Consider the following 27,263-nt stretch of genomic DNA (forward strand, 5'->3'; position numbering starts at 1 on the left):
AATCTCCATCTTTGTCTATGCATTTTTGTAGACGCTGTGGCAGTTTTGTGTGCCCATGTCATACCAGATCGCCGCCATGCTGTTTAGAAAGTTATGAACCTCTTCTTTCACCTCATAATAATTCAGCCTGTAGAAATGAGATTTCCCAGGCATCTAGCAGCGTATACAAGACAACAGCGAAAAGGAAAAAGAGAGTTAAGAGCATATTTACCATTAATATTCACAAATAAAATAAAAATAGAAGAAAAGAAAAGATCAGTAGGATGGGCGATAACAGAGCATCAGAAACATTGTACAAATATAAACGAACAAGACGGATACGCTTAGGGAGAATCAAAAGAAATTGGAACGTCTTGCACCAATCAGTATAAGTGGGCGTGACCGGTAAAACCTGATACGAACAGAAGTCATGAGGAGGAGGACATATACTGGGTGAAGAAAAATTGTGTCACGAAATTTTAACCCTGGATAGCTGATGCCAGTACGAACCAAAATTAGTAATGTTGTGTACGTCGACAACGCACCATTTTTAAACTACGGAAACCCGGCTCCTTGTTCTCCGATTGGCCGTGGAATTGCCTTGTTGTCGTTCGTCGGTTGACGGGCAGCGCTATGGTTGTCGGTTCACACATAAAAACATCCCTTGCCCCGTCACTGCCGCAACGTGATACGCACACGCTTCGAATAGGTCTTGTTGTTTGTCTCCACCTCACGTCAGAGGCATTCACACGTAACCTTCGCTTCGGAGCACACACACGTCACCTGTGATTTAGCCATACAGTAAACATGGCGACACAGTATTCCTTGAAGAACAACGAGATATGGTTTTTGTTTATGGACTAGCCGATAATAATGCGCATGAAGCTCGACGGTTGTATGAGAAACGGTATCCAGCAAGACGCCACCCACACCCGCAAACGTTCACAGTAATTCACCGGCGACTTGGCGAAACAGGCTCGTTAGCGGGATATAATGGAGATTCTGGTGGACCTAGAACACGACGGTATGCTGCACTTGAAGAGACTGTTCTCGAGAGCTTCGAGGAAGCGCCTACGACAAGTACACGAGAGGTTGGACACGACAAGGGATGACGGCCAGCATCCACTTAGCTTCCACCCTGTACAAGATCTAAATCGTGTGGGGGACTGTGAACACAGGCTATGGTTTTGCCGGTAGTTTCTGCGACGTGTTGCAGGAGATCCCATTGTGTTGTTTACCGATGAGTGCGTCTGGCTGGCCTTTACAACACTCGAAACGTTCATTACTCGGCAAGGGTAAATCCTCACGTCACGTACGTCCGCGGACAAGAGGGACAATTTTCGATCAACATTTGGGCAGGCATTATGGGTGACCATCTGACTGAGACAGTCCGTCTACCTCCTCGACTTACCGGGGCAAATTACCTTCATTTTTTGTAATAAGCTCTATCTGGCCTGCTGGAAGATGTTCCCCTGGACATATGGTTACACATGTGGTTGCTGCATGATGGGGTGCCCGCATATAACAGTCGTGCTGTGGGCGGATATTTAAATGAACTCTTCGACGGCCGGGTAATTGGCAGAGGTGCTTGTAGGACATGGCCCACGCGATCACCAGACCTCACGCCAATGGACTTTTTCCTGTGGGGATTCTTCAAGGTTCTAGTTCACCCACTGTGACGTGAACGACCTAGAAACGAAGAGGAATTAATGGATCGCATTCAACATGCCGCCAATCACTTCAGGGCAGTGCCAGGAATCTTTGAAAGTGTTCGGTGAAATACCGTTCGACGTTACCGAGCTTGTGTCGCATCAGTGGGTCGCCAAATCGAGCACCTGATTTAAGTAAACAATGTCCTAGCTACAAAAGAGGCCCTTTTCAGGGCTGACTCAATTTGTAAAATACTTTATGTACGTGAGATAACAGCTATGGAAACGTTTGTGCCTGGTACGACTTATCATGAAACTACAATGGATGTGTCGGCACTACAGAGTGGAAGGATGGTGCACTACTACCGAGCGTGCAGGCCTCCTTGGATACATCGCAATCTCCAGCAGGCAAAGCATTCGGAGTAATGTGTTGTCCAGAGCATCCGGCAACACGGCAAGCCCACTGCCAATCTGAGCGGGTGGTACCAAGTTTCCACAGTGCGCTGTCGACCTACACAGTATTAGTAATTTTGGTTCCTACTGGCATCAGCTATCCAGGGTTAAAACTTCGTGATGACTTTACTCCACCCTGTATAAAAGAATTTTTCTTTTTTTTCCTGTCAGGCTTCTGTGAACTGCATTTGGTTTATGATACTCAGGTTCCTGTCTTTTCCACTCAGAACACCTCATGTTCTGACTCCAAGCCTCTATCTGTCAGTTCAATAGGGATCTCTGTTTCTTCCTCCGGTTTTCTGAACTCTTTGTGTATGCCCATTACTATTGTGAGGTAAAGGGCGAGCTGTGGGGCCCTGAAAATATTCAAAGTTTGGTGTTCGTGTGGACGCATTGTGGCCTCTCAGCGGGCTGTGGCTCGTCATTGGCCGCATGGTGCCAAACAGTTGCCGGGGTCCTAGGACTGCATGGCTGGGAATTCCATGGTGACGCTGTGTTGATGAAAGAGACATACCAAGAGTGCCAAAGATGGCAGACTTTGTGAAACCTTTATGGCAGTCATTTCACAGTTCATATAGAAATTAATAGTAGATACATGAATAATGACACCTCAAAAAGAAACATGTACATTACCATTATTTGCACGACGATTCTGATGGTGTAATCAGATTTTCAATATCTTTATTAGTTTAAAGTTTAGTATCTGACAATAAATTAGACAAGTAATACCCAGCAACGAATTTCCAAAATCTAAACGGTTCATCCGATTCTGTTGTTCGATATGTCTTTAGAAAGCTATTAGAGTAAATCTAAATCTGTATAAATTACAGGTATGTAACTTGAATAGTACATGAGTTATTGGAGGTCAAAGTGGCCGATTACTATCGATCGCGTCACGCCATAAGTACGCCACACTTACACGAAAAAACGGTAGCAACATGCTTATAAATATATTTATTCGTCTATGTCTTTGTTTATATCTGATATATACTATTAATGAAGAAATTGGTCAATTATTTGCTGTGTTTTAGAAAGCACAGAGACATTAGGCTACTGGCTTACTTCTGTTCTATTCCTTTGATATATGTTTATTTAATTTGTTTATGTATTTAATAGTGTGTGTTAGAGTATGTTTATGGTCCAGCTGTAGGAATATTTATTTAATTTCAAGCTATTTAAATGTAAATCTACTATTTCGAATTTGTTTCATTATGTTTGTGAGTGTGCGTTGGAGACAGGGCGGGAATGCTCTAGCCAATCACAGCGATCGTTCCAAAACGGACACGTGGAGAGACTGTATGGAAGTGGGGGAGCAGGAGCGTTTGGAGAGAGGGCAGGCAGCAGTTTGGAACAGTGCGTCGCGAGAGACAGTCGCACAGCACAGGAGAGGACTCGGGAGAGTCCTGAAAAGTCGCAGGAAAGACTGGGAGTGGAGCAGTTTGCGCATGGTCGCGAGAGACAGAAATATTTCCTAGTCCCGACTTGTGTACTTGTGAGATTTCCGTGGCTCCTGCAGTGAATACGTAGTAAGCATTTGGAAGTAAATACCTCGAGAAGCTATGTTGTTGTTCGTAGCTCATTACGTGAAGTAGGAATCTATTGTTTCCCTGTTACTCATATTTTATTTAATTGCTGGACCATCGACACCAGTAAGTGTTTTACAGTAATAAAGAGCATTCTTAAAGGTACTTCTACTATCGTAGCCATCATTTAAAGTAGTTAAAATAGTACCTGCAGAATTTATTTAATTGCAGTCTTTCATTTATAAGTGTCTATATTACGTTCAAAATTCGCAATTGCCGAGTGATAGGGACCTTCGACCATTCGATTCATGTGTATATTCATATAGTATACTGTAGACTCAGCAGTATTTGGCTAGTAATGCGGCAACTACGTATCCCAGCCCATAGGCAACGAAACCAGCCAAAACTTTTAATATTTCAACTCTGAGTCTGAGGGTACGTAGTTGAGGGCCACCACACCACATATTATTTGAAAGCCCACACTATTCTGACCGTGTTACCATCCCTTATATCTTCTGTAGTCAGATGTACTTCCTGTAAGTCTTTAGTACCTTCTTTCATGCATGTCGTGGTTGTCTTGCCATATTATACTCCCAGATCCTCCTTAACTATCAATTGTCGCTTACTCCATGCTAACTTCTCCCAGCTTTTCCTCATTTCATCTGTCAGTTCTCTGATCTGTGAGTACAGCTTTTCATTTCACCATCTCTTCCTAATCTCACGTTCCCTACTAGGGTCCAATATCTTCCTTATCATTGTCGTCATTATTATTCTCAACTTCTAGGTTCTGTTCCTCTGTAATCAATTAGGCTTTCGGATGCATACGAGTACAGTTCTTCTGGCCTTACCATCGTGTTGTGGTGTCTATTTGGTTGATAGATATTGTTTTCTTCTTGTAAATGTGTTGCTTTTATAAGACAGTTCTATTTTCATGGTCCTATTTTTATTAGCCTCTTTGTCTTGTCCGTGTGACTTTATACATTCTACCAGATATTTCAAACTGCCTTCCTTCATGAATATTCCGTGTTGTATTGTCCAGTCCATCGACATATTCATCATGCTGTATTTTCATATATTCTAAGGGCTATTTCTTTCGCAGTTTGATGTTGCTTATGCAGCGTGAGCCTTTCCTGATTTCCTTTTTCACAGCGAACGATAGCAGTCTGTGTTCAAATTGGCCTCTTGTGATTCATGTTTTTCCAATAGCAAATCCGGCACCCGATCTAATTCCTGTCTTGATCTCAGAAGGTTCCGATAGTTCTCCCTGCAATTGTACTCTAGACTTGGTGTTTGTGTCTCTTTTATCAGGTTTCTCATCTTGTAATCCATATATCTAAAAGGGAAAGTCAAATGAAAGCGACAGAGATAGATAAATTAAGTAAACCGTTAATTATTTCAAAAGTAATCGCCTTAACTGATAGTAAATTTATCCGAATGTGAGAAAAGACGGTCAGTGCCGTAATGGAAAAATGTTTGCAGCTGCCTACGGAACTATGAATGTATCATATTGTGCCTCTCTGCATCCGAACCATACCGATGGCCAGAAATGTCTTTCTTCATGGCTCCAAAAATATGGAAATCGTACGGGGAGGGATTGGGACTGTGCGATGGATGTGTAAGGGCTTCTTTGCGACGCTTCTGCAGCGTAGTCGAAACAACCTTGGCAAGTCATGGGCCCGCCCACATCCCTATGATTTCCATATTTTTGGAGCCTCACGCTGGGATAAATGTTAGTCACAGCTATCGATTGATTACCTTTAGAATAACAAACAATTTACTTGCTTTTCTCCTAAATGTCTTGTTTTCATTTGACTACTCCTTTAATATCTACATCCATATTCCACAAGCCATGTTAACGTTTGTAGCAGAGGGTATTACGTGAACCACTGCCACGTCATCTCGTTTTGATACAGCCACGAGTGGTGTGAGTGGGAAGAATTGTTGTGTGACCTCAAAATTTTTCTGATTTTGTCTACACGGTCATTGATTGGTTGGTTCGTATGGGGTGGAAGGGACTAAACTGCAAGTTCATCAACCCCTTCGCCGGTTAAGTGGCAAACCAAGAGTAGTCGTAAAAGGAAAGAGGCGAAAGACAAATCCTGGAAAGATGAAGTGCAACTAACACAATAAAAAAAACACATAAAAGCCCAGGAAAAGCACAGGCAAACTGTTAAAAGATCAGTCAAGAAAAGGCGGTAAAACCAAGAAATGAAAAAGAATAAAGAGAGTAAATAGGAAGAAAGAGGCCAGGCTGAGCCACTCAGCGGAGGTCACCAAGAAACCCCTGCGGAGTGGGGGGGGGGGGGGCGGACGGGGGAGTGGATGAGCTGGAGAGAGGTGCCCCACCAACCCCTCAGGAGGTCTATACCTTAAAGGAACGAATAGAAATCACATTCACAGGCAAAATGTAACACAATGTCAGCAGAATCAGCTTACTCTGCTAGTACCAGAGGTAGCGTGTCAGAGTAGTCAAATTAGAGCAGTCTATGAGTAAGTGGGCCACCATCAGGAGGGCTTTTCATCAGCAGTGAGGGAGAGCCTCATGTCTGAGAATGCAGCCATGTGCCAACCGAGTGTGGCCAATGTGGAATCTACTGAGGATAATAGATTTCCTGTGAGAAAAATGCTGTGAAGACTGCTACATGGTCGTGGTCTTCTTTAATGTCCTCTGTTTGTTTGAGATCAGAGCAGACCTATCCGAGTTCCAGACTTCCAGAATCGACGGGGTATAAACGACTGAAAGTCCAGTTCTGGGATCTCCATTTCTAGAACTGGCATCCGGATGGCCAGCTTGGCCAACCAGTCAGCTGGTTCATTTCCCGAAATCACAACATGAGTGGAGGTCCAGACGAAAACGACTGGCCGCCCAGCTTAATGGAGGTCAGAGACAAGATCCTGGAAGCTGGAACCAGTGGGTGAGGAGAGAAGCACTGAACTGTAGCCTAAAGGCTGCTACAGGAGTTCCTATAGATTAGGATACTCTAGCAAGTGCAATGTGGCTCAGGGCTAATTTAATGGCCATCAATTCAGCAGTGAAGACACTGCAGCCATTTGGCAGAGAGTGATGTTCACTGCACTGTGCATGCGTGCATGAAAGGCCTGTTCATCTTTCGACTCTTGAGCCATCGGTGAATATCACTTCTGAACCTGGATACTTCTCAAGGACGACAAAGAACATGTGGTGAAAAATGGTAATGTCAGCGGAATCTTTTGGACCAAAGGAGACTTTAGAGGCAAATACAAGGTCGGGGCACAAGCTATGGGGGCAGATGCAATGTCTCCCTGACCAGAGGCGACAGCGGAGGAAGTTACAGTTCCGAACAGGGACACTGGAGGCGCACAGCAGTTGTAAACACAGTTATAGGTCACTGATGGAGGAGGTGGAGCTCTGTTCCAGGGAAAAGGACACGGTAGTTCGGATGTTCAGAGAAGCTACTAACGTGTATGGCATAATTCAGCAGCTGTTGTTGGTGCGTGATAGGTAATGGAGGGCCTCTATCCTCGACTAGCAGGCTAGTTCAAAAGACTCCTGTTGGAAGTTGGCCCCACAATGATGAATGGTCCATCGTGACAGTGATGCATAAACATATGGAAGACTCCATAGTGAAGACAGGACTGAATCAGGGCTTTGTAGAGCCCTAAAATGGTAGAGCGCTCTGCACCCCAGCTACTGTTGTGAGGCAGTGACGTTTATTGAGGAGTCGCCAGCATGTTCGCTTAACTGGCGAATGTGGGGAAGCCACAACAGCTGGAAATCGAAGACTAATGGCTGATCGTCTAGATAAAGCTCTGGGTGTGGATGGGCAATACAGTGAGTACAGAAGTGCACGATATGAGTCTGAAAACCGAAACCCATGGCTGACAGCCCATGACTGCTGCTTTTGTATGGCGTCCTGCAGTTAACACTCACCCACAACCATACTAGAGAAGCAATACTAAAAGCAAAAATCGTTGGCATATAAGGAGGGTGATACTGGAGACCTTGCAGCCGCCACTAGACTGCTGATGGCCACCAAAAAGAGAGGGACACTCATTACACAGCCCTGTGGGGCCCCACCTATACTCTAAATGGATGATGTGACAGGAAATTCTTTCGAAATATCGGGACCCCAATCATGTAATGTGGTTAGGATGTGGTGACGCCATGTCGCGTCATAATCCTTCTGTTTCTCGAAAAAGGCAGCCATGAGGTGCTGACGGCGAGAAAAGGCAGTCCAAATGGTGGACTCCATGTGAAACAAATTGTCAGCAGTGGAGCGGCCTTCTTAAAAGCCTCCTTGAGATGGAGTCAAAAGGCCACAGGATTCAAGAAGCCAACACTGTTGCTTGCTCTACATGTATTTGAGCAACTTACAGAGACTGTCAGTAAGGCTGACTGTGTGATAACTGTCAATCTCGAGGGGGTTCTTAGTCAGTTTCAGTACTGGATCAGTCGCACTTTCTCTCCACTTGGATGGAAACTCACCCTCATTTCAGATCCAATGAAAGAGGGCAAAGATATTATGCTGACAGTCCACTGAGAGCTGTTCCAGCCTTAGGTTGTGGATGTGGTTTGACCCTGGGGCTGCATCAGGGCAATGGGCTAGTGTACAGGAGAATTCCCAGACAGAATGGAGCATTGCACGGCTCTAAGTGGCAATCCACCCGCAATTTTATGAGCCAAAATGCGGGATGATGTTTCTCAGATGCAGATGTGTGAGCACAATGTTCAGGAAAATGTTCAGTGACAGAGTCTGGAGCAGTATAAATGGCACCATTTAAGGAAATAGTTGGTACACCTGCAGAGGAGTGGAAGTTGTAGTGTCGTCTGATATTTGCCAATTCTTTTGATGGGGAGTTCACCAGGATACTTTTTCTGATAGGGGGATCCCGAGAAAGAGAGGATGGCTTGGTTAGCTCCAAAAGAATGGCTGCCACTGTATGCTGAACAGCTGCATCGATACTGTCTTGCGGTGGGGAGCTAAGGATGATAGCTAAGGAGGCTCCATCACAGTCAGCATTATGGATAACCCATCTTGGCAGGTATCAAGGGGAGCAACGTTAAGAACAGTAAATTGGTCCCTAACGTATTTTACCATGGACCCCCCAGTAGATAGATGGTAGAAGACCAGGGTTGCAAACTGAGAGGTCAATGGCCGAGTAATTTCCATGTGCCACACTGAAGTGTGTGGGGGAACTAGAATTCAAGAGGCAAAGGTCGAGCTTTGCCAGTGAAGTTTCAATGCCTTGTTATGGTCAGCAATCATTGTTCCACCCCGAAAAGGGTTATGGGCATTGAAGTCACCAAAGACAAAGAAAGGTGGAGGGAGCCGAGAGAGTAATGCACACAATACATCCTGAGACATCACATCATTGGAAGCAAGATAAACATTACAAATGGTAAACTCCTGATGTGCCTTTACTCAAAAGGCCATAGCTCCAGGGGTGTATCAAGAGAAAGAAGATTACTGTGTATAGGGTCCAGTACATATGTACAAACTCCACCCAATACCCTCTCATAGTTAAAATAACCTCAAGGGAAGCGGTCCGAGTTGCTGGAAACCATGTTTCCTGGAGGGCAATACAGAATGCAGTGTATGTGCTTAAAAGCTGCTGTAACTCTGCCAGGTGGTGGAAAAATCCGTTACAATTCCACCAGGCAGATCAGACTGTCTGAATACTGTGGGGGTATGAAGTGACCAGGGGGGGAGGGGAAGGTTATGACCCAGGAATATGGATTGCCTCAGGCTGGGAAACCAGGTGACAGGTGATTCATAGCACATGGCCTCGGGAGATCTGGTGCCTCAGGGGCACTGTGATCTCCACCTTGGACTCAGAAGAAGTACATGCAGACTCTAGTGGCTTGGGGACCACCAGAGTTTCCTTTGTCTTAGAGGAGGACTTCTTTTTGTCTTTCTTCTCCTTAGAAGAGGAGGATTGAGAAACTCTCCCTGAATAAAAAATGAGAAGTCTGACGACCAGCAGCCTGTGTTTCCTTCAGTCACAGGCTGGGGTCTGGCTGTGAACCAGCAGAAACCATGGAAAAAAAAATAATTGCATGGAACATCTATACGGCGATAGAAGCCAGAGGGGGATGAGGTGCCTCCGGCTGGGGTCTGGAGACCTTTGTCTCTGGCAGTTGAGGCGCCAATGCTGCCAAAGAGGGTGTTGTGGAAGCACCAGAAGGGACCCCAGCCAGCTGGAGGTAGGAGAGGGGGCAATTATGAGTAGACAGCTGTGAAGGCTAACTTAAGATACCAACACAGGAAGGCACCATCAACAGATAAGGTGACAACATTGCAGCTGAGCATAAGATTGTGACATTTGCTTGGGATTAAGATGCTCGTACTTTTTTCTGGCCCCTTGACATGTGAGATTGTCTGCGGTCTTATACTCCTGGATTTTCATCTCACACTTAATAATGAAGTGATATGGTAAGCAGGGAGAGTGGAGCTCGCCACAGGTTATACAGATGTGGGGAGGGGCAGAAGGATCGTCTGCATGCAGTGGACATTGACAGTCCCAGCAGACAAGGGTAGTAGTAAAATGGGAAGACAAATATCCAAACTTCATACACCTAAGCATCTCATAGGACAGCAGAACATCTCCTTGACTTTTTCAGGCAAGTATCAATCTCAAAATCAAAGATGAAGGCCCCATCTCATAGGAGGATAGACCATCTCCTTGACTTCTTCAGGCAAGTATCACTCTCAAAAGCAAAGGTAAATGCCCCAGTAGCAACTCTGTTTTCCCTTGGTCCATTATGGACATGACAGACGAAGTGCACGCCCTGTCACTCTAATTTGGCCTGCGTCTAATAGTCAGACTGTAGAAGACCACAGTGGACGACGATGCCCAGGACTAAATTGAGACTCTTGTGGGAAGTGACAGTCATGGGGATGTCACCCAACTTTTCACAAGAGAGCAGCGCCTGTGACTGGGCAGGAGACGTTTCAATGAGGCGCGATTCGCTCTTCATCTTAGAAATTTCTGCAACTTCTCCATGTTTATCGTCAATGTTTTCCACAAAAAATTAAGGCTTCGTGGACAAAAAGGTATCCCCATCGGTCTTGGTACAGACCAGGTATTGGGGGGAGGATTTTGCTCCTTGTCATCTAGTCTCGCATTCCTCCTATGGTGCAACAAGGAAAGGGAACATGTTGGTATCATACTTCGTTGCATTGTAGGAGACCTTTCCATTTGGAGAGAGTGCTGGCTGCCATCGAGCCTCAGCAATCCTGGCCAGTAATCCCCATGCCCCAGTCATGATGGGAACATACTCTGTGGCATATATGGGGAATGCACAGTACAGGCACCAACAATGTGATCCCTGCATGGTCAGGGGGTTACCATTGTACAGGGACTTGACAACCCCCCCACAGTGGGATGACTGCCATACTGGAGTTTGGATGTATTATGACAACAGGAAGAAAGTTGCTAGGGTGGAAGGGCACAGAGGCTGAGGATACACCGTGCATGACTCGCACATCTGTAAAATTTGATGAAGATAGCTAGTCAAACCCAATAATCGAAGGAAGGTGAAGATAGCGCCAAGACCGAAACTGGAAATCAAGACCAAAATCGTGAAGCAAGTCTAAGAAGGAACTGCACCAAAGGGACCATCCGACGAAAAGCCAGAGGAGGTAACATAGACGAAGTGTAGGAAGCACAGAAAGAGGAAGCAGTGCTGCATAGACTGGGGGAGCTTGAAGGCCAAGCACATACTCACCAAAGAGTGGTGAGCTCCTGTGTGTTTCATGATCATTTCGTGAACAAATGTGACAAGAAACAAGATATTGGTTGACTCTTCTAGGAACGTACGCTTTCGGAATTTTACTCTCTGTAGAATTCCTCTAACGTGTTAAATAGCATTTTGCGTTTGAAAAGTCGTATGCCTACTTAAAATACACAAGCGCTGAATCATTGGCTTGTTTCCTAGCTTCCTAATTTTATGATCGCTTCAGGTTGTAAATCTGTTCAGCGGATGACTTTACATTCCTAAATCTTGCTAGGTATTCGCCGATCTACCTTCCTGTCTGATCCATTGTCTTATTTAGCAGAAGTTTTGAATTGTTCTTGTGGATAGCAATGATATCCTTTCATAATTATTCACATTTTTGCGGTCTACTTCCTCATGCAATGTGCAATGGCATATTATCACCAATTTCCAATTCTTGAGACTTTCTTCCTTTTCTTGGGTATCTCTGTTTAATATCTGCACAGGCGTCAGAATGCCACTACCCTACTCTGTTGGCACAGGTACTTCTCGGGCTGGGAGTAGCTCAGTAATAACGAGAGAACAGAACCCTGTCAGAGTTAATCTACAGTGAGCACAAAGTCTGAAACCATCTAGGGACTTGCACAGGGGAAAACTCGGTATTTAGCTGGCTTGGGCAGCTGACCACTGAGCACTCAGCAACAATAGTCGGCATAAAGCGCAAGGCGAGTTTCAGAGTGGTTGAACTCAGTGTAACCACTGACCTGCTAGGCTTACTGCCACCTGCAGGCAAACACTTCTGTCAACAGGTCTGCCGATTGTATGTGTTGTACACCAGCTCATCTGCCTCTATCGAGATATACACTAGAAAAGCCACCCAGGACTAAAAAGGCCAGGCTTGAGCTGCCATCTCCGGCACAGAACTGGAGAGGCTGCTGTAGAACCTGGCAATTCACCAACCACAGAATGAGGCAACACCAAAGCTGTTGGCTCTGCTGGAAGGGCACGGAGGCAGAGGAAATGGAGGTCCATCGACAGCAGTAGATGCAAGTCCACCTCTGTTAGTGAGGGGGAGGGGGAAAAGGTGAAGAGGGAGATGGATGGATCTAAATCTTGTGGTTCAGCATCTGAATTTGCATGCATAAGCCTCACTGGAGCCTTTGCCTGCAGGTGATGAGAGGACAGCATTTGGTACAGATGGAGTGGCATACTGCAAGTGAGAACCCAGCCCTGGAACAATGTCGTGACTAACCTAACTGACCAGAAGACTTGGTAGTGATGCCCCAATAGGGCACAGGTCCTACTGATTTGCATGATGGGTCAACTGTTCCATAATGACATCCACCATAAACAACTGCCAACCTTTGTGGTCCACCATAATACCTAGCAGCAACCTCACACCCCTGCTGCTTGCCGAAGGACTGAGCCCACTGGGCATCCATGGATGGAAAATATGGCAGGCTCACTGTGCTTCATGGTGCTGGCGCCCATGCAAACTTTCTGCCAGACTGTACATGTTGACTGGCGTCACCCACAATGTGGCTACAAAACTCGACAAAACATCATGAAGACATAGACGTCTCCGTTTGGGTCCTGAATGTATCCACAAAGTGCTCCACCTCAGAGAAGCCAGGTAGTGAAGGGCAGTAGTCAGATACCAGATATCGTTGTGAATGCAGAAGTCTTTAAAATCGTGCAGCGTAAATTGCCTACTGTTACCAGACACAAGGGTCCTGGAATATCCATCAACGACAAAAATAACCGACAATGTGCGACCAGTGAGCCAATGAAGAGGAGGACAGCTGGCTACATTTACGAAATTGAACAATGCAAGTGATTAAACTGCTGATACGCGTAAAGGGGGTTGATATGGTGTAATAAGTACGTTGATCAATGAGAGAACTCAATCAACAGGTGCTAATGAAAGGACTGGGTAACAAGCTGAACATCGTTTGTTTCTTTTTAATAATATCTTGATAAAATTTATTAAAACAAAGCAGTTCAACAATGTATTACAAATATTCATAAGGTCCTTTCTTTTGACAATAAACCACATATTCCGTCAAGTTATAAAACAGTTTCAAGAATATCCATCTCAGACTCCACAAGACCATCCAACACATTAAATTCAATGAGACCTGTAAAATAAATAATCTAATTCCGAGTTATATTAATGTAAAGGTCAGAAACAACTCTTTGGTAGCACAAAGAACGAAATCATTTGTAGAAAATACTCAGTTATGAAATGAAGTCAAATCACTTTATACTACGAATTTCGTATTTAACACGATGTTATACGACGTACATTTATTAACAACCAAACAGTAACGATCAACATAATACAAAAAATTGAACACATCACAACAAGAATACTGCAATATACACAGGACAAACACAAACAAGATATCAGAACACTCACTAACCAGAAAGAAAAGCATGACAAGGTGCAACACACCCACTGCCCAAATTACACCCAGAATTAATAAATCTCAGAGATATGAAATTAACAGAGAAAAAACACAGCTATTAGAGAAAGTGCTCAAACACAACGTCAGTACAGAAACAGATAACCACTACATACAAAACCTGACTGTAGAAACAGAAAACATCCTGACTAGGGGAAGAGAAAAAAGAAAATAACACTATAGATATTGGGCTAGCAAGAGAACTAGTGAAGTAACAAAAAAATGACACAATCGCCATGTCAAAGACAGAGCAAAACAGTACAAACAGAAACAAAACACCTCTAAGAAATTAAAAGAAAAACTACAAACTAACAACGTCATAGTCACAATATCTGATAAAAGGAACAACACAGTTCTGATCAACAAAGAACAATATATAGAAAAACTAAAAATTTCACCTTCTGCAACAATACAACAAAACTGAAATCTGATCCAACAGCAAGATTCCAGACAAACATACAAACAACCTCGAAGACATCAGACACATGCTCACAGAAAAACAAAAACAACACATCACACAGAAGAACCCAAAAGCACCAACACTCAGAAGTCAACCACAGGTCCACAAACCCCACATTACATTGAGGCCTGTTGTTAATTTCATGAATGCACCATCATACCATGTGGCAAAACACATGAACAAAATCATAATGCAACATTATGAAATGAAAAACAACAGAACAGTGAAAAACACAAATGAAGTCATAACACAAGTAAAAGACTTACACATCCCACAAACAGCATCACTCATCTCTTTTTACACGGAGAACATGTACACCTCAATACCCACTGCAGACATAATAAAACTTATTGACATACAACAAACCACATGCAGACAATATTAATGAAATAACTAAAACCTTCAAAGCAATCACATCCTAAAATTACTTCCAATTTGAAAAGGAATTTTACTTGCAAGAAGATGGGCTTCCAGGGGGATCCCCAATTTCAGGACTACTGGCAAACGTATTTGTTGCACGGTCGTCCTCATCGAACCTTAATGTCTTTGCTGCATCCGCCGCATCAGGTTCCTGTGCAGCGGCAGACGCCTGCTTTTGCTCCAGGCGACGTTGTCTTTTATCGCAACTATCAAGGTTCACGGCGTTGGCTCGCAGGGCGCATTCTTCGCTGCCTCGGCCGCGCGATGTATTTGGTTTTGGGGGCCTCTGGTGAGGTGCGTCGGCATCTTAATCAGCTGCGCCTCTGCCGTCGCCTGGGTTCTGCCGCTCCCCGTCTGCTTTCAGCGACGGTGCCGTCCGGTCAGCGCCCTGGGGACCCATCTACTGGCTCGCCTCATCCCCAGGTGTTACCGACGCTGCCTTCCATTTTGCCTCATGGCGACGCGCCGCCGCCGCCTGTTCTCCCGCCGGCGCCGCCCGCAGTGGACGCGTCGCTGCAACCGCCTGTCGCCTCCCTGGGTCACGCGCCGCCGATCGCTTCCCGTGACCAGCTGTCCTCCGCCATGGAACTCTTGCCCGCTCCGGCCCACATGGCGTCATCGCGCGTCGGATTCCTCGCCGCAATGGAGGTCGACCCTTCGGCCCCTCCTGTCTCTCTACGGGCGCATACACCGCATGTTGACGTGCACCCTGGACTAGGTTTTCAGGCGTTTCCTAGCTCCCCTCGGACCGAATGGCCGGGTGCGGGTGGCACAGCCTCGCCTGTTGTTAGGCTCCCCATCTCATCGCGTACGTCACCATGGGGTCCTCCCCACGGCGGGCGGAAGCCTTATAACACGACCGTTCGCCGATTTGCGGGGTAGGAATGTGGTGTCACCGCCAGACACCACACTTGCTAGGTGGTAGCTTTAAATCGGCCGCGGTCCATTAGTACATGTCGGACCCGCGTGTCGCCACTGAGTGATCGCAGACCGAGCGCCACCACACGGCAGGTCTCGAGAGACGTACTAGCACTCGTCCCAGTTGTACGACGACTTTGCTAGCGACTACACTGACGAAGCCTTTCTCTCATTTGCCGAGAGACAGTTAGAATAGCCTTCAGCTAAGTTAATGGCTACGACCTAGCAAGGCGCCATTAGTAACTTCATGTATCTACAGAGTCTCATTTGTATCGTCAAGAGCGATGTATAAAAATGATGGAATAAAGTTAAGTATTTCCGCAGCTACGTACTTTTCTTTATAGCATTCATTACGTATCCTGTTTCAGACCTATCTCTAGCCTGCGTCAGTAACGCGTGCCTTTCGGCTACTTCAGTGTGGCGTAGCTGTCTTGTTACGCCACAACAGTATTCATCAACCACACAGAGAACACAATCTTTGATACAGTCATCACAAAGAAAGGATACAAAATGGTTACTGGTACATATACGTGGACGACAATCTATATGGTAGATGAACCAACAGAGAAAACTGATAAACTTCATACAGATATAAACAACATACATAAAAATATTCTCTTTACCATGGAAAGAGAAACACAAAAGCAAATACATTTCTTGGATATAACAATAACGAGAGACCACAATAAGCACACATTTGACATCTTCAGAAAATCAACAGCCACAGACATAATTATACATGCTTCATCCAACCACCCACAAAATCAAAAATTAGTGGCCCTACGACACATGTTATACAGACTAAATAACATCCCACTCAGCAAAGAATAGTATGAAAAAGAACTACATACAATACAACTCATAGCCACAAACAATGGTTATATCACCCATATAGTACAAAAACTCAACCAAAAAATTAAAACACAACTAAAGAAAATTCAAAACAATCGGAGAAAACAAACACCAAAGAACCTCACAGACACTATGGCAAACATGAAAACACAAAACAATAACACTCATGAAATGAATAACAGTGTAATTCAGTGTATCTGGGGATGACAAGCAGGAAGTTCAAAACTAGGTACAAAGAACATATAAGGAGTTGGAAATATGAAAATAGACATTCTAACTTTACCGAAAACCTGATAAAACATAGACATGAACCATCCGACATGGAATGTGACATGACAGTTATCAGAGTGAATAATCACAACAAAAAACTCATGACTTTGCAAGAAAACTTTCACATACAAAGAGCCACTGCAATGGAAAAGAAGGTACTCAACCCAAATCCATACAAGCACTTACTCTCTGTTCATGCTAGCCAATAACAAACCGAAATGCAACCAAGATAAATAATTAAATAATCTCCTTTCCCCTACTCTCTCTCTCTCTCTTTCTCTCTCCCTCTCCCTCCCTCTCCCCCCCTCCCCACACATGCACACATAAACACATATTTATATAAAAAAGCTCAAATTTAGGCAAAGCAAAATACACACACACACAAATATCCATAATAAAGATAAAGAAATTCACCCTCTCAAGAAAGTATTGCACACAGTAAATACACACACATTCAAACACGCACACACAGAACAAATGAAAAATATCAAACCACAACACAACACATACAAAAGACAGACAAACAAACAACATTTGGCAAGACCACACACCGAAAACACACATATGTTGATCACAAATTGGGAAGTGTATGTGATATATGCGATGTGACAGATGTGGTTGAAAGAATGCCTGAAATCGGCCATCTGGATTATGGAAACTAACAAATACATCTCCAGAACCACACACATGAGTCAACAGCGCTGGAAATCGTAACAACGAACGATAAGTTGAGATTACGAATTTTATCAACAGAAGTTGATTTCAACCCAGAAAACAAGAGAAAGATACAACAAAAAGTAATCTAACGGCATATTACATCTACCAAATAATACGTTTATTGTATGTACAAAAGGAAAGGTGTATTACAGGCGACTGATGATGCTTCCCAAATAAAAGAAACGAAAGGCATATGGCAATTAACTGCCTTCAATTAGTTGCATATACGGTACATACCTCTACAAAATTAAATATTTTCTGGTTAAAACAGTGCAATATATATACCCTTCATGTTTTAGAAATTTCAGGCAAAGCAATTTACTCAAATAGGTTCCTTAGATCGCAATCAATAAATTTTGAGGACCCAGCCCAGTATGACATCAAGGTGCAAGCCCACAGACTCTGAGGGAGTCATCGGGGACTCGACATGTGGTGACAAGTTGTGAAGTTAACACTGGCTCTACTATGCTTGCATAAAACCTGTCTTAAATAAAGCAGGGATAAAACAACAGTTCATTGGCCCATCTCAAAAGACACTGTGCTCAAGCCTAAAGCAGAAGGAGGCACAAGAAATTTAACAGTGGCAATCGAGACAGGACATCAGTCACCAGATTATCTGTATTTGATAATTAGACCATCGTCTAAGGAGTGCCCATCTTCCCGATAGGCTGCGTTCCATATGGCACTCTATAGGGTAGCAGAATGCTTTATGGAGCGAACATACTACTATAAAACGACACTTACATTTGGTTATTGCCTGAGGTACTTCTAGCAGTTATTTTTAGTCAGTGTGTTCCAGTTTTCTATTTCAGGAGTATCCTGTTTGTTAAAGCAGTCTCACATCTATGTTCACCATTTACTTAACATTCTCTAAACTCCTCTGCTTCAAGACCAAGAGTACCACTATTGGTGGATAAATGAATAAGTAATGAGGAATCAGGTCTACATAAAATATTGCTGTAACACAGGACCTCCTTTACAGGCTCAGATACTTTCTGTCAGTTCCTACCTCAGATCTTCATTCCATTTTTCTTGAGTTTTTCACTTGGTCAAAGTGAATTGAAACATTATTCTATCACAAGTTTCCTATTGTAGCCACATAAACCATAAAATGATCTAAATTGTTTCTTATATTTGGATGCGGGTGACAAGTAATAGTTCTATGTTTCTCACTAACCAACATGATCTCACATTTCTTTATTATATGCTTCAGGAAGTTTATCATTTTTTTCAGCAGATTCCAAATCATGCCTCCCCTTTTCAATGCTTCAGATATACTTTGCAGTAATTGATAGAGAGCTATCCAGTTATGAACAGATACAAAATATCATCACTACCATTGTTAGTTTGGATGCAATATCTGCACTCAAAACACCTAGGGCAACATGAACTGTGTTACATAGCCATTCAGAACAAATTGCGTGGAACATTATATTGTTAACATATACCATTGTATAAGAGGGCAGTGTACGTACTGGTCTTGGTAGTTTAGTATTTTGTACTTTATGTATCAGGGGTAGTCAAATGAAAACGAGAAAGGTGGAAGAAGGTAAGAAAATTGTTTATCATTTCAACAGTAATCATTTTACCTCACAGTGAGACAGGATGGTCATTGCCTTCATGGAAAGGTATTTGGAGGTACCTACAGAACCATGATTGTATCCAAGCGTGCACCTCCTTGTTCAAAGCAGATGAACGCCCTTGATTGTCTTTCTCCAGGGCTCAAAAAATACGAAAATCGTTTGGAGACAGACTGGCACTTTGTGGAGGATGTGTAAGAGCTTCCAGCGAAATTCCCGCAGAATAGTCGAAACAATCTTGGTATTATACTGCAGCAGAATGGTGCCGATCGTCAACATTCCTGGGCGTTTGGACTTGATGGCATGCTTCAAATTTTCCAAAGTGTCCATGTACGACAGTGGTTTAGTTGTGGCACCATGTTCCAGAAAGTCAAGGAGCATTGAGTCCTTGTACTAAAAGAAAGATGTCATCATAACTTTACAGGAGCCTGCTTCCCTGTTAAAAAACGTATTAACAGTTATGGCGATTTCTTCTGAAATAATAAACAGTTTACTTATTTTTTTCCATTTGTTTCGTTTTAATTTGAGTGCCGTTTACTGCAGTTTATTCATAATTCCGAAAGTTCTATCTATGATCTCATTTAAATGTTTGTAGCCAAACACTAATCTTTCCTGCTCACCTTCGTTTGCCACTGCCATAAAACGATTGTTATAGGCCATTCTACAAACGTGTATAAACCCTGAGCTTTCCATTTTCTGCTGTTCTGTCCCTCCTTCAGGTCTCTTAGCAATTGGTACAGAGTACAGTTTGTTATATAAGTGTTGATAAGGTTTTAGTCGAAGAGTGCGTTCATAAATGAGTGCTGTCCCAGATGAGTCAGGAACATAATCCATATAATTTATTAAAAACTCGCTCAAATCACATATTTGTACATATGTGACTCTAGTTGGTTCAGCAAACCATATATTAATAAGCTTGATCAGCTCTACCGGCTTTTAAATGTGTGAGACCGTAATATTTGCTGAAAAAAATTGATCACAGTTTGTGACTGAAAATGAATTGATCTGGTTTCCCTCAGTTTGAAATTTCTCTTCTAGTAATTTGAAACAATGAAAACTCCATTTATACTAAACAATGGTTTATGTTGAAAATCAAAGACGGTAGTCATTTCCTGAATCCTATCCATCACAAAAATAAAACCTTGCTATATAGTCAATCATGATGAAAATAAATGTTACTTACATATGTAAGAGTCAACCTATATTTTGTGAACATCCACGGGCTCAAAATATCAGTTTCTGCCAAAACAGGAAATACTAATTACGTGGAGACTCTTTCCAGAATTAAAGGGAAATACTTTTCTTGCCAATTGTGAAACCAAAGACCATAGAACCGATGGATTCAAATGTCTGTGATTTTACTGAAATGGAGTGTCGTTGGCTGCAGAGTACCTGGAGGTTGTGGCTGAGAGCATGCAGACGTTTGACCCTAACTGCTTACCGGTGGTGGATGCAGCCATGAAAGAGTTAGAGGAGCTGCTGCAGAGCGACGTCGGCGTCTCCACCATCAACGAGCTGTTCGGGTGAGTTGGTCACACTGCGAGTTGGTGCTGCAGGTTTTCGAACCAGCAGTCTCCACTCTCCAGTTCTGTCAGTTGTGCCATTCCTCTGTTTGTTTTAATATTATTCACAACTAATGTCTGGTGACATTCTGGTATTACATTATATCTCAGTAGCCATTCCGTTTGTTTACACATTCGCATTCTGGGATAATGATGGAAACCATACGTCTAGATTACTTCCGGTAGACCAAGAAGCTTGTAGTTTTATCTGTAGAGCCTGTGCTACAGATGAAAGAAAAACTACAGAATATATACATTCTTCTTTATTTTCCAGCACACTTACAATTTTAAAAAGCATTGTCCTTCAGACAACACGTACAATTTCTCTTTTTTATGAATGTGAAGACATCGTAACGGAGAATTCGCTACTTTGAATATCACATAGTGAAATCCCCCAACTATTGCCTTCCTACCTGGCCACTTCGGACTATCAAGCAGAATCAGTTACTTGTAGAGTCAGGTTGGACAAATATGTGGTCCTGAGTGGTGACAATTCGTTTCTTCCATTGCAGGATGAGTCGCATACCATCTCATACACTAAGGTGACAAAAGTTATAGGCATAAAAGAATAATTGATTCATGTCGAAAGCTTTCCGACGTGACTGTAGCCGCACGACGTGAATTAACAGACTTTGATCGCAGCATGATAGGTCGAGCTAAACGCATGGGACATTCGATTTCGGAAATCGTTAGGGAACCCAGTATTACGAGGTCCACAATGTCAAGATTGTGCCGAGAATACCAAATTTCAGGTATTATCTCCCACCACGGACAACGCAGTGGCCGACGGCCTTCACTTAACGACCGAGAGCAGCGGCGTTCGCGTAGAGTTGTCGCTGCTGACAGACAACAAACACTGCGTGAAATAACCACAGAAATCAATATGGAAAGTACGACACTATGGCAGCACATAACAGACGCGGGTGCCTTTACTATCAGTACGACATCGCCAGCAGCACCTCTCCTGGACTCGTGAACATATCGGTTGCACCCTAGGCGACTGGTAAACCGTGGCCTGGGCAGATGAGTCCCGATTTCAGTACGTAAGAACTGAGGGTAGAATTTGAATGTGACGCGTACCCCACGAAGCCGTGGACCCAAGTGGTCAACAAGCACTGTACAAGTTGCTGGTGGTTCCATAATGGTGTGGACTGTGTTCACATGGAATGGACTGGATCCTCTGGTCCAGCTGCACCGATCAGTGACTGTAAATGATTACGTCTGGCTACTTGGAGGTCTCTTGAAGCCATTCGTGAACTTCATGTTACCAAACAACGATGTAAATTTTATGGATGATAATGCTCCATGTCACCGGGCCACAATTGTTCACGATAGATTTGAAGGACATTCTGAACAATTCGAACGAATTATTTGGCCACCCAGATCAACGGACATGGATCCTGCCGAACATTGATGGGACATCATCGAGAGATCAGTTCGTGAGGAAGCTCCTGCTCCGGCAACGCTCTTTATTATGGACCGCTATAGAGCCGGCATGGCTCAGTATTTCTGCAGGGGACCTCCAATGAAACGATATTAGGAGGTATCCCAAGATTTTTGTGACTTCAGTGTATGTGCTCTGCAACTTTACTTAGCGAAAGTGTTGAGATTCTAAGAGACATAAATATTCCCCGTAAAATTATTATGTAGCTGTACATCAGGACTCTTACTTTTTCACTTCTGCGTTTGTTTAGTAATTTTCTGTCTTCTTCATCTGCTGCCACCTAAAATCCTTTAATTATTTCCACAAAGCATACCCAATCTCTGAACAAAGATGTACCAGAATGTTATATGAGTTTACAGTATAAATATAGAGTGATTAAATAATACTGAGCAATTTCATAAGAATTTATTCTCAGGAAATTGAATGCAAATAAATAAAGGTACCACCATGTCAACGAAATGGAAGTTCAGTGAATGAAATATTCACTCTGCAACGGAGTGTGCGCTGGTATGAAACTTCCTGGCAGATTAAAACTGTGTGCCGGACCGAAACTCGAACTCGGGAACTTTGCCTTTCGCGGGCAGTGCTCTACCAACTGAGCTACCCAAGCACGACTGACGCCCCGCCCTTACAGCTTTAATTCCGCCAGTACCTCGTCTCCTACCTTCCAAACTTCCCAGAAGCCCTCCTGCATACCTTGCAGAATTAGCACTCCTGGAAGAAAGGAGCTTCTGCGAGGCTTGGAAGGTAGGAGACGAGGTACTGGTGGAATTAAAGATGTGAGAACGGGGCGTGAGTCGTGCTTGGGTGGCTCAGTTGATGCCGGCACGGTAGCTCAGCGTGTTCGGTCAGAGTGTTAGCTGCCCTCTGTAATAAAAAATAAAAAAAACAGAGCGAATGGATCAATAATAAACTTCAACGGGCGTCAGGGGACGTCCGCGACGAACAATTGCAACGAACTATAACATAAAAAATGAGATAAAAAAAGTTGGTAGAGCACTTGCCCGAGAAAGGCAGAGGTCCCGAGTTCGAGTCTCGGTCCGGCACACAGTTTTAATCTGCCAGGATGTTTCATGGAAGTTCAATATTTTTATGACAGTCTTAATTGGAAAGTCTACCATGTGCAATACGACAGACATTACCAAGTATACTGCAACATTTCTGGGTCTTACAGCCATGATTATTACGTTATTTGCAACCAAGAATAGTTGTCACAAGTAGGTTTACACACAGTACTTAAGTTCGTTGACCTACTGTGTTTAGCTGATGTTGAACCAGCGGAGCATGTTATGCTGTGATTGGCTACAACGGTACGGCTTGCACACTAAAGCCTATAACTACATCAATACGGTTTATTAAATAAACAAAACGTCAAATACAAATTGAGAAAAAGACTAAAAGCCTTCATTGAACGAGTGGGGCGTAGATATTAAAATAATCTGACAATAAAATTTGTAAAATAAGGAAAGATGTAAAAAATGGCCGGCCGGTGTGGCCGAGTGGTTCTAGGCGCTTCAGTCTGGAACCGCGCGACCGCTACGGTCGCAGGTTCGAATCCTGCCTCGGGCATGGATGTGTGTGATGTCCATAGGTTAGTTAGGTTTAAGTAGTTCTAAGTTCTAAGGGACCGATGACCTCAGATGTTAAGTCTCATACTGCTCAGAGCCATTTGAACCAGTTTGTAAACAATGCGAATAACTTCATGGGTTGTTTAGTTATTATGAACAGTGCCCCAGAAAGTGACGACGTGGAGCATTTGGGAACAGCACCAACATGGAGTAGAAGTGGCTGTAGTTTGTGAAGGCTACCATTAATTATCACCGGTACCATTTATTAATAATACTACCAGGAACCTAAACACCATACTATGGAGGTTCCCGTATGGTTAACGAATAAAAATGTTCAAGTGTGAGTGAATTCGTAAAGGACCAAATTGCTGAGGTCGTCGGTCGCTAGACTTACACACTACTTAAACTAACTTATGCTAAGAACAACACACAGACCCATGCCCGAGGGAGGACTGAAACCTCCGGCGGGAGGGGCCTCGCAATCCGTGACATACGGCCTGAGACCACAGAGCCAGTCCGCGCGGCGGTTGACGACATATGAAAGCTTCGGTGTGGCCGTCAATTGCGCACAGATAGCCAAACAGTACAGTCCCTCGTTCGAACCGTGCAGTGCGGACGTGCTGTTGTTTCCGCCTGTGGAGCGCGAGCGCTCGCTGTTGTTTACTTTCAGCGGCCGTGTCGCTTACGTGCACCAGAACAATGGACAAGCCTTTTTGAAAATCAACACGACGATTCACCTTCTGCAGTGACTACACCCGACCAAATGCCTTGTAAATGGAAGGCTTCCTAAGCGACGTAGCTAAGATCCCAGTTTCCGACATTTTGGGCATCCATTTGTCCATTTTAAACAGACCGTGTACGTCAGAGTCGAAAATGACGCGGCATGCGAAAGAATACTTCGTGACACCAAACATGGACTATGCTTTTGCCATGCCGACGGCACTGTCGGTGCGATCGCTGCGCCCAATACGAGTTTTCGAACTATCATTGGAGCTTCCAGCCGAAGACGTTATCGCGGCTTTCCGCCATTATGGCACTCACTGTACATGGCCTGACTGCCGAACGCAAGGCGCAATTCCAAACATACCCCGTCCTTAACGGTTTACGGCAGATAATAATCGATCTCCGCTGCAGCGTGCCATCGTACCTGCAAATCAGCGGGTGCCGCGCGGTCGACGTATACGACGGCCATGCCAAGACCTTTTCTGGGTGCGGCAAAGAAGGCCACCTCGGGTCTGAGTGTCTTCAGCGACGCATCACCCAATTGCCGGCCGCTACAGTGGCGCTCCCGGCGAGGTTTTTACCGATCACCTAAGCATCGGCGCTTCTTCTCCTTCCGCCGGCCGTTGTCCGTTAGACAATGTACCGATTATCCTTCGAGCTGCTACGGATACCGCCGGGATCGACGTGTCACGCTCATAATCTGACGCTACTCCGGCACCACTATCGACAGGGACGATTTCCGATTCCCTCCTGGCCGGAAAACTTAAATCAGGAAGGCCGGACGCGGTATTGAACCGTCGTCCTCCCGAATCTGCTTATTAGGAAAGTTATCTATTGCTCTCTGTGAATGAAAAGTATTCCGGTAACGTATTACTTATCTTGTGTATAGATTGTAGATCACTGATTTTCACGAGCACACGAATTTCTGATGATATTTTGTTGTTTCATCCAATGTGAACGTCGTAAATAAAAGAAAATTTGGAAAATTTAGACTACTTCACTTAAAAGCCTGCCTAAATCTGAAAAATACAAGCCACGTATGGTAGCAATTTTGGACAACAAGAACCAACAGCACTCCACTAACAGAAATGCGACAAACAACTTGGTGTGCAGACGTGTAAGGCGAAGGTAGCAACTGCCTCAGAATTTGTGTGTTAGTAGGAAATATAAAGGGTGTTACAAAAAAGTACGGCCAAACTTTCAGGAAACATTCCTCACACACAAATAAAGAAAAGATGTTATGTGGACATGTGTCCGGAAACGCTTAATTTCCATGTTAGAGCTCATTTTAGTTTCGTCAGTATGTATCAAATTGTAAATTTTCACAATCTACATGTGTGGGCTGACGAGAATCCGCACGCAATTGTGCAATCACGTCATCAACACAGATTTTCCGTGAACGTTTGGGCAGGCATTGTTGGTGATGTCTTGATTGGGCCCCATGTTCTTCCACCTACGCTCAATGGAGCATGTTATCATGATTTCATACGGGATACTCTACCTGTGCTGCTAGAACATGTACCTTTACAAGTACGACACAACATGTGGTTCATGCACGATGGAGCTCCTGCACATTTCAGTCGAAGTGTTCGTACGCTTCTCAACAACAGATGTGGTGACCGACGGATTGGTAGAGGCGGACCAATTCCATGGCCTCCACGCTCTCCTGACCTCAACCCTCTTGACTTTCATTTATGGGGGCATTTGAAAGCTCTTGTCTACGCAACCCCGGTACCAAATGTCGAGACTCTTCGTGCTCGTATTGTGGACGGGTGTGATACAATACGCCATTCTCCAGGACTGCATCAGCGCATCAGGGATCCATGCGACGGAGGGTGGATGCATGTATCCTCGCTAACGGAGGACATTTTGAACATTTCCTGTAACAATGTGTTTGAAGTCACGCTGGTACGTTCTGTTGCTGTTTGTTTCCATTCCATGATTAATGTGATTTGAAGAGAAGTAATAAAATGAGCTCTAACATGAAAAGTAAGCGTTTCCGGACACATGTCCACATAACATATTTTCTTTCTTTGTGTGTGAGGAATGTTTCCTGAAAGTTTGGCCGTACCTTTTTGTAACATCCTATATATCAGTTTGTACATCGCAACCTTTGTGGTCCTTAATAGACAAACTCTCAATCATTAACTATTCCGCCTCAGAACAGTCGCACTCGGTTGAAATACCCCCGAAATCACAGCAGGAAAACGATAGCCTTCATCCATTAAGCATACGGTCATATAATCATAATAATTAACTGTTTGGCGGCTTCGGTAAATCGCTCAAAACTTAATAAAGGAATTTAAACGGGGGTGTTTCAATGTGTCGATGCACTCTCTCAAAGCATGCAAACCTTCTTGGCATTAGTGGAATATAACAAGGTATTTCATCATGCACGTCTCCTCCCCCTACCCCATGTAATTTCACTAATTATCTGTAGCAGTATACACTTTTGATGAAGTTAGGGGCGACTTTATGTTATCAGTGTTTATAGAAATGTACTCCTGCTGTACAGGCTCTGTTCGCCACTGAACGTGTCGCGGGAGTACGAGGTGGCGGGTCTGACCAGCCTCGTCATCAGTAGGTTCCCATTCGCGGTACAGTACAACGACGTCATGGTCGGCATAAACAGCACCGTGCAGGAGGACTGCGTCGCCCTGCGGAGTGCCAGTGGCGACTCGCCCCTCCAGAAGCTCACCAACTTCTTGGCTGACGATGACACGTCCTGCTTCGCCCCGACTACGAAGCGTCTAACGAGGAATACTTGTCTACTGGATGGGGCGGTGATGGCAGTGAGTATTCGTATTTTCTAGAATGTTTAGGGAGTCGTGCGATTTACAAAACTTATTCTCAATAACGCTTAAGACGTCAATGCTGCAAAAGCTGCTACGAAGGAAGAGCGAGCTGAAAGGTAGACAAAACATTACAACCAAACTAAAGCAGAACAAAGTCGAAACAGTCATTTCGACAATAACGTTGGAACA

General features: G+C 44.0%; 1 protein-coding gene across 1 annotated transcript in view; it reads left to right on the top strand.

Moving 5' to 3' along the window:
• Positions 1-27,263, top strand: part of LOC126260614 (putative serine protease K12H4.7) — a 66,564-nt gene that overhangs the window by 35,637 nt on the left and 3,664 nt on the right. Inside the window, exons 5-6 of the mRNA XM_049957951.1 lie at positions 20,370-20,505; positions 26,795-27,071. Of these exons, the coding sequence (XP_049813908.1) occupies positions 20,370-20,505; positions 26,795-27,071 (413 nt within the window). The remainder of the gene's footprint in view (positions 1-20,369; positions 20,506-26,794; positions 27,072-27,263) is intronic.

The sequence above is a fragment of the Schistocerca nitens genome, chromosome 5 (assembly GCF_023898315.1).
Source record: "Schistocerca nitens isolate TAMUIC-IGC-003100 chromosome 5, iqSchNite1.1, whole genome shotgun sequence".
NCBI classification, from domain to species: domain Eukaryota; kingdom Metazoa; phylum Arthropoda; class Insecta; order Orthoptera; family Acrididae; genus Schistocerca; species Schistocerca nitens.